Consider the following 15150-nt stretch of genomic DNA (forward strand, 5'->3'; position numbering starts at 1 on the left):
AGTGGCCGTCGCTCGCTTCGCACGATCGCGAAACGCTTCAGTCCTCCATCTTAGCCAGACCGGAAGCCCCTGCAGTTCAGCGTCTTAACCACTTGAGCCACCGCAGTACCTCTGACTATGGTACTGGTTCACAAATGACCACGCTCTGCACAAATGATCTAGTGTGTGGCCTGCTTCATACGTGGGGGTCAACCTGGGAGAGTCTCAGTGTTGCTGTGGCAGCCATGAAATCTGAGGCTGCACCAAGTAATGGTGCATGGATGTTAAAGTCCCCCAAGACCAACCATCTAGGGAAATGATCTCATCTTCCAGCCCTGCAGAATGTCTTGGGTCACATAATCAGTCCAAAAAACTTTAACCAGAAGCAAGGCTGCTTGGATTTTAAAAATACCCGTTTCCCACACACTTACCCTTCACAATGTCATCTTCCAGCCCTGCAGAATGTCTTGGGTCACATATACAGCCCCAAAAGGTTTAAGAACAAAGGCTGCTTGGATTTTAAAAATGCCCATCCCCCCCCTCCCCTTTACCATCGCATCTCCCAGCCCTGCAAACAGGCACCAGGTTTCCAGCTGTATCCAAGTCTCCCTGAATTATACCATCCTCCAGGAGGAACCTGGGGATCACCTGGATTTACAGCTCATCAGGCCAGTTCTCTTGGAGAAAAGGGATGCTTTGGAGGCTGGACTCTGTATGGCATTGCACCCCACTGAAGTCCCTGTCCTCCCCAGGCCTCCATGAGTTCTCCAACCTGGAGCTGGCAACCCTTCCAGGCACAGTAGAGTGTTATCAGACCTTAGCTGCAGGTGCGTGCACATATGCTCTCATTGCAACTCAGGTGTGATAGCACTCTAGGGTGCTTGGAAGGGTGGCCATGTCCTTCCTGGCTAGAGAGGTGGGGGGAAGGGGGTACGGGCATTTTAAAAATCCAGGCAGCCTTTCTTTAACCTCCTGAAAAAAACAGAGCGTGATAGTCCACGCTGCCTCTCCTGTCCTGAAAGATACTTAGCAACCAATTGCATCTGAGCATGGGTGGGTTAATATCAGGATATTTGCTATAGACACCTTCTTTGGTTAGCAATGTCTGTCACACCAGTCACTGATGCCCTGAGCACCTGCTGCCCAATAAGCTACTTCTCGCCTCTTGTGCCTCAATTGCACTGTATCAATTCAGCACTGGAGCTGCTCAGTGAAGTCAATGCATCTCAATGGTGCCACTATGGCACCATAGTGCTATGCTGGTTTAGTGCTTTAGCGCTCACATTAGAATGTTTTTGAAAAGGCAGAGGAAGATTGCACATTGGAGGGGGGGAAGGGCAGAGGGGAAAGTAGCACTGTTTGAAATGACCACAGCGCTTCAGAGATGGCTCACTAATGGAAGGAAGCTTGCTGTATGAAACTCCCGTCTCTGTATCTCTTTACATGAAATTGGGCCAACAATGAATAACATTCGGTTTAGAATGGTAATGTGAAAAGGGCCATAGTGAGGTAGGAGGACAAAATCTATCACGGGATTATTGATAATGGTGGATCAATAATGTTTTACCGGGGAGACTCACCACTGTCCACTGTTCAAACCCTAAAACTTTTGCAAGCATGTTGGATAGGGTTGCCAGGTCCCTTGGAGCAGCCGGTGGGGGATGGGAGATACACTTACCAGGAGCAGGGAGGAATGCTGGAAATTAATGCAACATGCCTATGTGACCCAGAAGTGACGTAGGCGTGTCAGGAGGCAATGCTTTGTTTTTTGGACAAAACTCGATGGTAGAATTAGTTTCTACCATAGAGTTTTGCCTCAAACCCAGAGCGTCACTCCCCAATGTCCCCAACATGCCTACGTCACTTCTGGGTCATGTAGGCATGTTGTGTTAATTTCCAGCATTCCTTGCCTTTTTTGGGGGGGTAATTCTCCCCCGCTAGCCACCGGAGGCTCTGGCATCCCTAATTTTGGATGCAGGGGTATTTCTACAATTCCTCCCTCCTGTGGCAGGCCTCTGACTCCCCCAAGCTATTCCTGAAGGTACCCGATCACCCAGGAACAGCATTTCTAGTGTCATTTGGGGCCCCAGTGGAAATGGGGAGATGGGGAAGTCACACTTCCACAGACACAAATTCTCCGTCCATTCAAATATTAGGTGGGATCAGACCCACATCAACACCATGGACGTCCGACAGTCAACATATTTCTAGATTGTAAGCTGTTGCTAGAGCCACAGGAAGCTTGCTAGAAAAAGAAGGCAGTCCTACCAGTCTCAACACTCAGTACTCCCTTCCTTAACAGTTACACAAGCTTTTCTTCAGAGCATCAGTTTAGATACTATAAGAACTTGACATCAGCTGGTATAGAAAAATGTGGTGCACAAAATGACCAGTATTATTACCATTTTTCATCATAATATTAAATATAATATTACAGATGTTGCAGAGCTTCTTACTAAATGCAGCCTCCACGGATCCTTCATTTTTTTCCTGTGCATATGTGAAATGGTGGAAGATATTGCACAATGTTTTCTCCCTGGCCTTTGGGGGCTGTTTCTGAACTGAGCTCAACTAGGAGAAATGCCATAAAAGCATTCTGGATTTTGCTTGAGACCAATGCAGATTAGAAGTATATGAATAATAGGGGAGGAGAGGCAAACAGAATGTGGAGAAGTTAGTCAATGGAAAGCTTCTCAATGCTTTGTGACAACTGGGAAGGAGGTTTCAGTTGTAAAAGCCAGTGGCTCTTGCAAAGCCCTTGCTTGCATATGAGTTGAATGCAGCTCAAGGAGAGATTTACTGCCTGACTTGCCAGTGCATGCATGCACAAGAATCTAGAACAGGATGCACCCAGTGCTCTGCCAGTGCCACATTAAAACACTTGAAGTGCTGCCAGTGTTGCAGGGTTAGAGGGTTGGCAGGACTTCATTAGCACCAAGGCTACTGGCACAACCCTTTTTGGAATGCCAGGATCCAGGTCTGGTACATCAAAATACACAGAAACCAGTTTCCAGAGTGCTGTTAGACTCTCATGTCAGTTCAGAGATGGTTAATGCAAATGAGGTTGGCTTGGTTGTCTTTGTCTCCCAGGTAGAGCCCTGGGTTTAGCCCCACCTCTGGTGATATGCTTGAGACCACCTTTTATATTATCCTATATAACCAAATGGCTGCCATTGATTCCTGTGGTGAAATATAAAGTGCTGTATTTGGAGACACTGTTACGATGGAGGGCAAAAGCTACCGATCTCTGCTGACCCTAGGGAGCCTGGAGGGGCTGCAATGCATTTGGTTTTTACAGATACACTTTGGGCCTCATTCTGGCATCTACAATACATAGGGCTTCCTTCTATACAAAATGCTTATCACACCGATTTATTTTTTTCCTAATTAATGACAAAGGAGAGAGTGACTCTAAGAACATGCAACGTGTTCCCACTTCTGTGTTTTTTTTATGCTGCAGAATTGCCAAGCTTTTAACCTAATCTCAGAGTTGTTCTGAGGTCAAAAGGCAGAAAGGTAGTGCCGTAGAAATGGGTTTGTGTATTAATAAAAAGGTAAAGGTTCCCTTGCTCGAAAGCCAGTCAAATCCGACTCTAGGGTTGCGGTGCTCATCTCCGTTTCAAAGCCGAAGAGCCAGCGCTGTCCGAAGACATTTCCGTGGTCATGTGGCCGGCATGACTAAACACCAAGGCGCACGGAACGCTGTTACCTTCCCACTGATTAATACCCATTACCTAAACCCCCTTGTTCAAGATGCTCAGGATGCCGTTCTCCAACTTTCACTGGCATTTGTACTAGACTATGAGTTATACCATAGCTTATTCTCCAGTATATTCAGATGAAGGAAAGTTACCAGGTTGTCATTTACACAGACTCATTTCTACTGCTTCTTTGTTGTTCACCACCATATTTGGAGGCCATGAATCAAAAGGCCACATTCAGAGGCACAGAGAGATCATGAAACCACACAAGGCACTTTTATTTCTAAATGTAAATTGCAGGGTTTGTTATAAGGCTGTACTTAAATGAATCCCATGTTGAGAGCATAAAGTCACAGCTGCCTGTGCACTTTATTTCCTGAAAAATAAGTAGGCGAGGTCCCAGATTGCTGTAGAAAACTCTCTCACAAAAAACAGTCTTTTCTCTTTTCAGTGATAAGCCTCCCTGATTTTTAACTGGTTTTTTTACCATAGTATGCCACTAAGTGTCAGAGAACTCTCTTTGTTTGATACTCAAAATCAATCGGATTTTGCACAGTTCACAAAATAATCCCAAAAGTGTGTGTGATTATTTAGTGTGTGTGATCGCACCCTCTGCTTGCTTTTCCAGATTAGAATTATAAATATTTAGAGAACCCAGTGTTCCCAGATTGCTAGTTTGAAACCTTCATCTCAAAAACTCTAAGTATTTGTTAATACAGCTGAGATGAAATGGAAATTCCGACTACAGCTTCTTCCTGCATTCCCTCCTAGTACAGTACCCCAAGCCCACCTCAGGAAAGTGCCTGGCTGCCATATTTGTTGGCGATTTATTTTCTTCTTGAAGGTAGCAGCAACCGTAGGCATATCCACTGCCCCATAAACTTACATTAGTGTATATGGTTTCCCACTCTCAACTCTCCTTCATTTGCTCTCTGGTAATGATCCTCCCCCTCCCCCTGTCTTGTCTTCTTTCCCAATGCCATTGGCAGAGGAGGGAAGCACCTACAGTTCTCTCAACTACGACTGGAACACTTGAATGGGTGGCAAAGCCCCTCCCTGCTGGGTCATGGGCCCCTGTAGAGCCGTCAATTTTTCCTGACGGATTAAAGAGAACTTCCACATCCAGAAGAACTAAACAAGTTCTAAGAGGCAAGATCAGGGAAGGCTTTGGCCTCTCTGCCATTTCATTGGCCCTTTTGGGCAACTGGTTGGATGGTGTGTGAAACAGGATTCTGGGGTGTTACAGACAGCGGCAAGGTGTCATTCCTTTCTGGGGAACCCACTTAGACTGAGGATTCCCGGGAAAGCACCCTGGTAATCAGCTGTAAGTCCTAAAAGAAATCAACCCTGACTGTTCCCTGGAAGACCAGATACTGAAGCTGAAGCTCAAATACTTTGGACACCAAATGAGAAAGGAGCACTCACTGGAGAAGACCCTGATGCTGGGAAAGACTGAAGGTCAAAGAAGATGGGGACGGCAAAGGATGAGATGGTTAGACAGTGTTATCGAGGCAACGAACATGAAATTGAGCAAACTCCAGAGCACGATGGAAGACAGGAGGGCCTGGCGTGATGTGGTCCATGGGGTCGTGAAGAGTCGGACACGACTGTGCGACTGAACAACAACAATCAGCTGCCACCACTCAGGAACCTCCTGAGCAATGTTCCTTCTAAGCTGTGAAGTCTTGTGAGCAAAAATTCTACTTTGTGAGCTACTGGCATTAAAGTTTTGAGCGAGTGATTTGGCTACTGCATAAATTAGTTTGCTCTGGAGCCATCCTTCCTGATCTGAGACAAAAATATGAGAGCTGGAGGCTAAAAAACTGTGAGCTAGCTCACACTAACTCAGCTTAGAGGGAACACTGCTCCTGAGAACATCTAGACTGACCCACTGAGAAGGTATCCTTCTAACACAGTACTAGACCAATAACAAAGTCATAGAAGATTTGGATTTATACCCCGCCCTTCACTTGGAGTCTCAGAGCAGCTTACAATCTTCCCTTCCTCTCCACAACAGACACCCTGTGAAGTAGGTGGGGCTGAGAGAGCTCTGAGCAAACTGCTCTTAAGAGAACAGCTCTGAGAGAACCATGACTGACCCAAGGTCACCCAACTGGCTGCTTGCGGAGGAGTGAGGAATCAAACCCTGTTCTCCAGATTAGAGTCCGCTGCTCTTAATCACTACACCAAACTAGTGTGGAAATACTAGGAAAATACCTTATAGCAAACTCTGAAGAATTCAGAGCAGATTATTTGGGGGTCAGGTGCAAATACACACAGATAAGATTCACAACTGCAGTACTGCATGCTGTCATGAACTGTCCCATCCAAACCTTGAGAGATAGTAGCAAATAAGTTATCTTAACCTAACACAAACCATGTGGAACTAACATGAACTGATGCATAAGCTTATTTTTATATATATCCTACCTTCCTCCAAGGAGCTCTGACTAGCCTTCATGTCTGTTCTCTCTTTCTTGTATTCACATAGCAAGCTTGTAAAATAGGTTATGCTTAGAGAGGACTGGCACAGGCAGTTTGGTGTAGTGGTTAAGTGCGTGGACTCTAATCTGGGAGAACTGGGTTTGATTCCCCACTCCTTCACTTGCTCCTGGCTGGATGACCTTGGGCAAGCCGTAGTTCTGATAAGAGTTGTCCTTGAAAAAGAGCAGTTTCTGTCAAGAGCTCTCTCAGTCGCACCTACCTCACAGGGTGTCTGTTGTGGGGAGGGGAAGGGAAAGGAGTTCATAAGCCGCTCTGAGACACCTTTGGGTAGTGAAGGGCGCTTTGGGTAGTGAAGGGCAGGGTATAAATCCAATCTCTTCTTCTTCTTCTTCATTCGCTGAGTAACATGGTGGGGAAGGGGTTTAAAAGCCTTATCCTGCTCCAGCACATGAACAACTACACTGCACTGGCTCTGAATTTATATGCCTTTAGAAGTTTACTGAATATATATACAGAAGAAGAGTAGGTTTCTATGCCCCACTTTTCTCTACTTTAAGTAGTCTCAAAGTGGCTTACAATCACAAAAAAGGTATTCAAGTACACATAAGTATTTTCGGGCTTGGGCCAAGAATTTACAGATTTGTAATGAACAAAGATTATGAGGCCTTCTGAAAAGAAACATAAAAGGAATATTCATTAACTACATAAAAATGGATTACATCAAACTTTGCTATTTTGGTTTCAGGCAAGTTTTATAACAAGGAAGAGAATGAGGATGTTATTTCATTTTCTGCCGCATAATAAATCTAGTTTCACCATGTGAAGCGCTGAGCTAGCATAAAATTCATAACAACAATAATAGTAATAATCATTAAAAAACAGCCAGGCTGTTGTATGATTCTGATTTACATGGAAGAGCCTTTATTAAAAGATGGTGCTTTGTAGGGCCAAAGGATCAAAATGATTGAAAGGTGGAAGATTAAAGCAGTTTATAAATGGCCCTTGGCAGTAGGCAGGGCAGATGTTGGGTGATCTAATGCTCAGGTGTGTTTAGAACAGATAATTGTTTTATTTTGGCTGACACATGAAGCTGTCTTACACAGAGTCAGAGCTTCTGTCAAGGTCAGTGTTGTCTACTCTGCCTGGTAGTGGATCTCTAGGGTCTCAGATAAAAGTCTTTGTTTCAACTAATACCTGATATTTTGACTGGAGATGCCATGGACTGAACCTGCAATCATCTGCATGCAAAATGGATGATCTACCACTAAACAATGCCCCTCCCCTTTTCTTATGCCACTTCAAATCCAAAGTCACTTTTACAAAGTTAACTGGCTGACTAATTTTTCTCCCCCTGTAAAATCACAGCTGACTTATGGCAACTTCGTGGGGTTTTCAAAGCAAGAGACATTGAGAAGTGGTTTGCCATTGGCCACCTCCATGTCACGAACCTGGTATTCCTTGGAGGTCTTCCATCCAAACACTGCTTGGCTTCTGAGATCTGACGACTCTGGACTCCCCTGGACTATCTAGGTCAGGGCTAGTGTAACTATTGTTACTACGATTACTAGTATTACAAAGTACAATGTGCAGTGTAATCCTGAGCCCCAAACCTAAAGTGCTTAGGAAGCCGACTGTGCTTTACCAGCATATCTAAGAGGTATGTGCATCTGGAAGAGCAGAAAGCTGTAGCAGAGATATACTAGCACCCAGCTGCCATGGATAGGTACTAGAGATATACTGATGTAGCAGAAACAGGCAGAGATGGGAGGTGTTCTAGGTAGCGATGGCTCCCTAAGCCTCTCCAGCCCAGGAATGTCCTCCCAAATGAGCATAAAGTTAAGCCAGCAAAAACTGTGACATATCCCATAGGTGCTGATGCAAAGCGATACTCCAGGTGCTCTCCCCTCACAGCCCCAGTCCCATCCCCAAGTCCCGAAGTAGCTCAGGAAGTCAGCTATGGCTGCAGCCTATCGCATCCCCTCCCCAGCGGTTGGACACACCTTTCCATGAACAATTACAGCCCCCCCCCAAACCCCAGCCATGATGCCCATAGTTCAGATGACAGGGTGCATGGCATGGGGTTCTGTCACTCAGGCCTACGGTGTCACTTGGGCACTTAGCACCATGGAGAGGGCACTTGGCATTAACATCTAAGGCAGAGAGCAACTCTTGTTGCCCTGCTACTAAAAAATCTCAATTTAGAACCCTTAAAGATACTTGATCACACACCAAAGAGGTGACTCTATCCCCCCAGACAGATAAACAGGGGTGGGGGGAACCAACAGCCTTGGGAGTCTGCAGTGCAGTCACTTCCCTCCGCACCCTCACAGCCACCCCAGCTGCTACCCCAACAAATGCCCACAATCAAGGCTAGCAATATGTGCCTATGGGGGCTACCTGAGCCAGGTCTATGTGATGCAAGAGGGCATACCCAGAAAAATGTTCCTAGGAGTGATGCCTATGGTGCCCAAAGGGAGGGGGGCACGACTGGGACACCTCCTTCCTCAGCCAATGGAGAACAAAGGAAGCACAACTGCTTTATGGGGAGACTGTGTGGAATGATTGTGGCCTCGGGGTATGAATGTACCCGAAAACACAGTATTGTGTTTGTTTCAGAGGGAATATTAAAGGACTGTTCTAGCACAAGGCCAAGATTAAATTGCAAAGAAAACCGTCAATTTTAAGAGGGCTTGTTGTAGTTTCGTTATAAATATCTCCTGTTGCCTGGAAATGTGGAACATTTAGCCCACCGGCGTTTGCGTGCTTATCCGTAGGGTTTCAGCTTTCATGCACATCGCAGGTCGCCATGGCTGTGCTATTGTCTGATCAGGAAAGGTCCACGTACAAATGAGAGCCCACTAGGCGACTGCAGCAGAACGATTTCCCATCAGTGCAGCCCCATGCAACGTATTTCTGGGCACGGCCTGCAGGGGTCAGCATCCAAGAGGAAGTCGTCTGCCCACAGCGCCGCTTCTAATGGTGATAATCACGCTACTTGCTTGCCAGGTTGTTCCTCCAAGCACAAATTCCTTCAAGAGGGCAGGGCTGGCTTCTATCGGGCTCGTCTCTCTAGGCATTGTGGGACTGGTAGTCTCCTAGAGAGATACTCGAGCTTGACTGTGAGGCAGCCAGGACTACAAGTCCTACAATGCCGCAGGCTCCCTGGCTGGCCGTTCCTTTTGAATGATTTCACTGCGGTTTACATTCCCAGCTAGTTTCGCAGGACGCATCATGGTGTAAGGAGCCGCCGGATCGCTGGCGTGTTCGGCGGGCGCAAGAAGCCTTCTCGTTTAATGGCAGTCTGGGGAGATTGCGCGGGCGCAGAGAGGGGGATGGCAGGCCGACGGCTGGCGTGGTTTTAAAGGCTGCGAAAGGGGGTTTTGCCACAGCCTATCCTTCCTGCTTGCTTCCCCTGCCTCTTTCTGCCCCGTCTGGAAACCCCCCTCTCGCAGCCTTGCCCGCAAAGATGTCTCTGGCCATGGAAGAGGAAGAATACACCAAGCTGGTGATGGAATCGGAGCCCGAGTGGCTGCGCACCGAGATCAAGCGGCTCTTCCAGGAGCTGGGCGAGACCACCCGGGAGAAGATCCAGGCTGCCGAGTACGGGCTGGCAGTGCTGGAGGAGAAGCAGCAGCTGAAGCAACAATACGAGGAGCTGGAGCTGGAGTACGAGACCATCCGCACCGAGATGGAGCAGCTGAAGGAGGTAAGGGCGCCCGCTTCTCCTTTCTGTCGGGGTGGTGGTGGTGGTGAGTGCAGGCGCCGTGTCGTGAGTAAAGAAAGGGTATGTCGGCTGCTGCAGGATGGAGCGCCGTGCACGCCGGCTGCTCTTTGCGGGCAATAAACGTGGGAGGCAGGGAAGCGTGGGCTAGTGGTTAGAGCACAGTCGGGAGCGTCGCAGCCGCGTGACCTTGGGGTCTGGGGTGGGCCGTGTCCCCCTCCACGTTGAAACTCCTTGCGTGTGAATGCCTGGCTGCATATACAGTCGCTCCCGGAGCGCCTGTCGTGCAGATTTCCAAGCTCAAGAGCTCGCCCCGAGATTACAAAGACCAGCTGTGGCGCGTGCCTCCTTCTCTCCCCCCCCCCCTTTCCTGGGCAGGACTGGCTGAGATGCGTGGCGATTGCAGCGCCTTGCAAGCCCGCCCCCTGGCTTGGGCCGGCCAATGCGCAGCCCTCGCCGGAAGGCCGCTGCGTCATCTGTTGGCTTCGAGCAACTCGCACGAGGCGCATCCTAAACCCACGCACCCACCCCCTCTTGTCCCCCGGCACAGCGCAGTGTCACAGCGGCAGCCGGTTCCGGAGCCTTCCTCCTTCCCTCCTCCTTTTGTTGGCGTAACGCCATGCAGACCCCTTAAAGAGGCAGCTCAGCAATTCTGTCTCTCTACTGTACCGTGTCCTTCCCGTGACATCTGCGCTGTCTCTTCTCGCACTGCGGTACAAATGTGCAGGAAAGAGGATACTCAGTCAGGAGATTAATACTCTGGAGCTCGGGTGACTTGTCTGCCTGCCGGGGAAGGTCCCCCAGCAGTGCTCTTGTGCACATTGTGCCCATCCCAGAGTGCTGTCTTGACGGGAGGGGATTCAGTGCAGGCCTCTGGAACACATATATTTTCGATTTCCAGACTAATTCTCTGGAATTAAATAATTTGTCTCTGTTATTTGGCAGCGGTACTCATAGTAGTCTGGTGTCTTTGGTAAGGTCGGTTTCCAAGGCTTGACAACATCATTAACTAAGGCTAAAGAGGGCCAAGAGGAGACATGGTAGAGGTTTATAAAATTACGCATGGGATGGAAAAGGTGGAGGGAGGGGAGCTTTTTCTCCCTTCCCTATAATACTAGAAGGGGCAGAATCCAATGAAAGTGTTGGGAAATAGGTGTAGAGAAATGGAAATACTTCTTCACTCAGTGAGTAATTAACCGAAGACTTGGCTGCTAGGGGAAGCAGTGATAGTCACAAGCATTGATAGCTTAAAGAAGGGGTTAGACATATTCAAGGAGAAGAGGTCTATCAGTGGTGGGTGAAGAGCAGGACCGTAGCCATGGGGGCCCCTTGGGGCAATACCCCCTGAATGTGCCCTGCCCGTTGCCCTCCTCTCCTGGCCCCCTCCCTAGGAGGCAGAGGAAGCCTGGGGCAGACATGCAGCACAGTGTCTGTGGCGCCTTTAAGTGGGGTGAGGGAGAGTTTCCTACTGCTGAGCAGCCCGCAGGTGAGGCTGGCTGGGCCGCAGGGCCCAGGGGACTGGCAAGGGGTCAGGGCTGGGAGAATGGGGGAGGCACGTCACCACAGCTGAGCGGGAGGGGAGGGAGAGGTGCGGCCTCACTTGGTGTTCTGGCTTCCGCAGCCGATTTATCAACTTTGACCAGTTGGCTGCGGAAGCAGGAAGACCCAGCGAGGCTGTGCCTCTCCCTTCCCTCCTGCTTGGCTGCAGCCCACTCCATTCAGGAGACACTCCCCCCCATGTGCCTACATCAGTTTTGGCATGTCACCTCCAGAAGTGATATAGTCACGTGGGGGGGCAGTGCCCTCCACTGAAAATTTTCTGGCTATGGGCCTGGTGAAGAGAGCCTCTGAATGCCACTGCTGGGAGGGCCCCAGCAACTGGTTGGCCACTGTGTGAAAACAGGATGCTGCACTGGATGGACCATTGGTCTGATCCAGCAGGCTCTTCTTATGACTTTGTTAGCAAAAAGAAATCTGGATTTTATAATGGAAAAAACCAGTTAACGGTTAGAGAAGCTGTGCTGAAAGGCTGTGTTGTTGCTACCTGATGAATTGAGATTAGGCATGTTGAAAGTGACAGAATAAACACTGGATGTTGTGTTGCAGCAATAATTCATAATTGCATTATCCTGTGTGGGCAAGATAATCCAATTCGGAAAGATTGTTATAGCACATCGGTGCCGCAATATCCAATGATGTGGGGATGTAGCTGTGGTTGTTACCAGTTCCTGACAAAAATTCTCCAGTATTATGATTGCCAGGGTTCCTAGAAATGTGATGCTTCATTTTTAGGAATTTGAATTCTTGTTTAGCTGTGGGTAAGGAATCTGAGGCCCTGTTCACACAAGAGGTTTTGGGCCAGGAGAAGGACAGATCAGGGCCGCAGCAAATGGGCGCGATCCCACAGCAACATCTGGGAATCGTGCTGCGCCCGTTCCCAGCCCGTTCCCAATCCGCCCCTCCCGTCCAAACCCCGCAGCAAAAAAGAAACACCTACCTAGGTGGTTCTTTCCGAAAGGCCGCATCACTGCCAGCCGTGGGATCACCGGCGCGTCTTTCCACCGGCGCATCCCCGGCCCCCGGCCGTACTGCACATGCTCGAGCATGCGCAGTTCGGCAGCCTCCCCCTCCCAATCGTCTCTTCCTCCCCGGCATCTGATCGTGCTGGGGAGCAACGGTGCCGCGGCTCAGGGGATCGTGGGATCCCGCCGCGGCGTCTCTTTTTTGGTGCGGCTTTTAAAAGCCGCACTTTGGCCAGTGTTTCTCCTGCCACTGCTTGCTTCTTTCATTGGGAAGGTCTTTACCCCATTTCTTCAAAATCCGCTTGAAGCAGCTAATGTAAGAGAAATAATATGAGAAATAATACAATAAATGACACAGATTTTTGAAAGCAACAACACAGCAGTTAAAATGATTTGACTAAACTTATCAACAGTAAAACCACCTCCATTTGTATTTCAAAACAGCAGTCTGTCCAACCTGCAGTTTGAAAACCACTGATGATGTGAAAGCAGATCATAAAAGCATAAGCCAGATCAATAAAATAACAGGAAGGTGGGATAAAGCTTATCTAAAAGCTTGGGTGAACAAAATGTTTCATCAGGAGTCTGCCAGCCGGACAAGTAGGTGCCTGGTGAGTTTTAAGGAAGAAGGCATTTCACAAGAGTGGCACCACCACAAAGGAGGCCCTGTTCTTGTCGCTGCCTCTGTCAGTTCCAGCGGCAGGGAAACGGAAACTAATGTTTGGAAGCAAGACCTTAATTTGGACTTTATTGAATGAGGTGCTTCCTCAAGTGGTCTGGTCCAAAGCTGTTTAGGGCCTTAAAGGTAAACACTGGCACTTGGAATTTTGCCTGGTAACCAGCAGGCAGTCAGTGCAGATCTTTCAGTACAAAGGTGCTATGTCTGAAGTTTCTGGACAGTCCCCAGAGGAAGCTTCATGTAAAATGCTTTACAGTAATGGAAACCAGTATGTGACTGGAGCATAGATTGCCATGACCAAATCACACTGTCCAAGGAGTGGCTGTCAGTTGAAGCTTATAGAAGATGCTGCGAACCACAGCAGAAACTTCCAGCCATAGGCTAGGATTCAGCAGTACCCTAAGTGATGAACTTGCTCTTTCAGGGGAAGTGTAAGTCCTCCTCCTTCAGGACTAGATGTCTCTGTCTACTTTTGTGTGCCCACTAGGCATGGCCTCTGCAAAGCGGCATTTGTAAAGGAAGGCCACCTGTGCAGCTTCCCTCCCAGTGCTGTCACTGTTTCTAACACTTTGACCTAAGGACTTCAGTATGACACATTTTCTAGCTAGATTATTTTCTGCCTTTCCGTGGTTCACACTTGGGGAAGTCACTTGGTTAGACAAGTGGAGTGCTCCCCCTCCACCATTCTGGCATGGTGGTTAAGGCAGTGGAAACATCAGGGGTAGCAGAGGCTGGTGATAAGCGAACTCGATAGGGATGCAGACCCAGGAGAGTGAGACATAAAAATGCTGGTCGTTCATTTCAGCAGACTTGTCACTGTGCTGAAATGGAGGACCTTTTGGGTTTGATTGGGAAGCAGATTAGAAGGAAAGCGGAGATGAAGGCTTCGGGAGAAATAGAGAAGGTGTTTCCATTGTGGCATGGGATGTCCACAACAGGGGCACCAATGCTCACCTAACTTCAATGCTCAGCAGAGCAAAGTTTAACCTCGTTGTACTTAAAAGTGCAAGTACTTGTGCTGACACAGTTTGGCAATGAAACCTGTTCTATAGCAGCACACTTAATATTACCCATGCAGCTTAAACGAGATATCTAGCATGGCATCATTAATTAAAGCAGGGTGTTTTCCAGGCCTCATTTAAAGCTTTGAAAGCTTGCCTTCATTCTCAAATCCTGGAAAATATACGCCAAGATGCTACTTCGGAGTGGCGTAGCACATCTTATGGGAAATTGGAAGCATGGCCTCTAGGGTGTCACCAGCCTTTGCATCTCTTTTGGCTCTAGCCCTGTTCTTCCACATCTGCATCCTTGGTCATGTGCTGCACTTACAGCGTAAACAGAGAATTTCCTCTAGCTTGGTGAGAGGAAATGCCAGGATTTCCAGCGGGTTAGAGGGTGGGGCTTTCAGGTCCCTCTTTGGCCTCCTCACACAATGAGTAGACTATGTTACGCAAAAATGAGAAAGTATATGCAGATTCGCTCCCTCTAGGTAACAGAGTTCGTCTTCCATTACTGTAATTTTTTTAAAAAAGTTTAGTGGTAACAAGTTTTCGTACAATGATTGATCAAGCATGCGCTGGGCTGGAATAGAGCAAAGTACAGTTTTGGGGCCTTGATGATGTTATGGAAAAATCTGGACTTCATTAGGCAGTTGCCTAATTTATAACAGATGTACACAGGACAGTCTCTGAAAGAACTCTTTGGTGCTTTTTTACCCAGAAATGCGTCGTTTTGTAAGCTTGCTTGAAAGATTTTCAGTCCAATCTTGCAAGTGTTTATTTGGAAGTAATTTCCTCTGATTTTTCAGGGGGCTTACTCAATGAAGGAGTAGCTCTGTCCCTGTGTTGTGCTCTCAGCTTGCACTTGAGGAGCCCTCTTCTAGCTGTAACAAATGTATTTGTGGTAGCTGATTAACATAACAAGATTGTAACAATGCAAGCAATGAGATGCTTAGTGCTGTGTTATACTAGTACGGTGTGAAAAAACCTTCATGGATACCCTTTCACTCACCATTTGGGTTTTCTCAGCCAACTTGAATGACAGTAGGCCCTCTTAGGCCTTGCCCTCTGCTGCTAGCAAACCCCGCTTGGTATGCATAGTTCA

At 47.9% G+C, this 15150-nt stretch overlaps 1 protein-coding gene across 3 annotated transcripts in view; it reads left to right on the forward strand.

Moving 5' to 3' along the window:
* The first annotated feature begins 9345 nt into the window (after nt 1–9345).
* Nucleotides 9346–15150, forward strand: part of BICD2 (bicaudal D homolog 2 (Drosophila)) — a 129689-nt gene continuing 123884 nt past the window's right edge. For all 3 annotated transcript variants that reach the window (XM_015405513.1, XM_015405514.1, XM_015405512.1), the window contains exon 1: nt 9346–9831. In XM_015405513.1, the coding sequence (XP_015260999.1) occupies nt 9592–9831 (240 nt within the window). In that variant the 5' untranslated portion in view covers nt 9346–9591. The remainder of the gene's footprint in view (nt 9832–15150) is intronic.

This window comes from Gekko japonicus, unplaced genomic scaffold, assembly GCF_001447785.1.
Source record: "Gekko japonicus isolate JY-2015 unplaced genomic scaffold, Gekko_japonicus_V1.1 scaffold2485, whole genome shotgun sequence".
NCBI lineage: Eukaryota > Metazoa > Chordata > Lepidosauria > Squamata > Gekkonidae > Gekko > Gekko japonicus.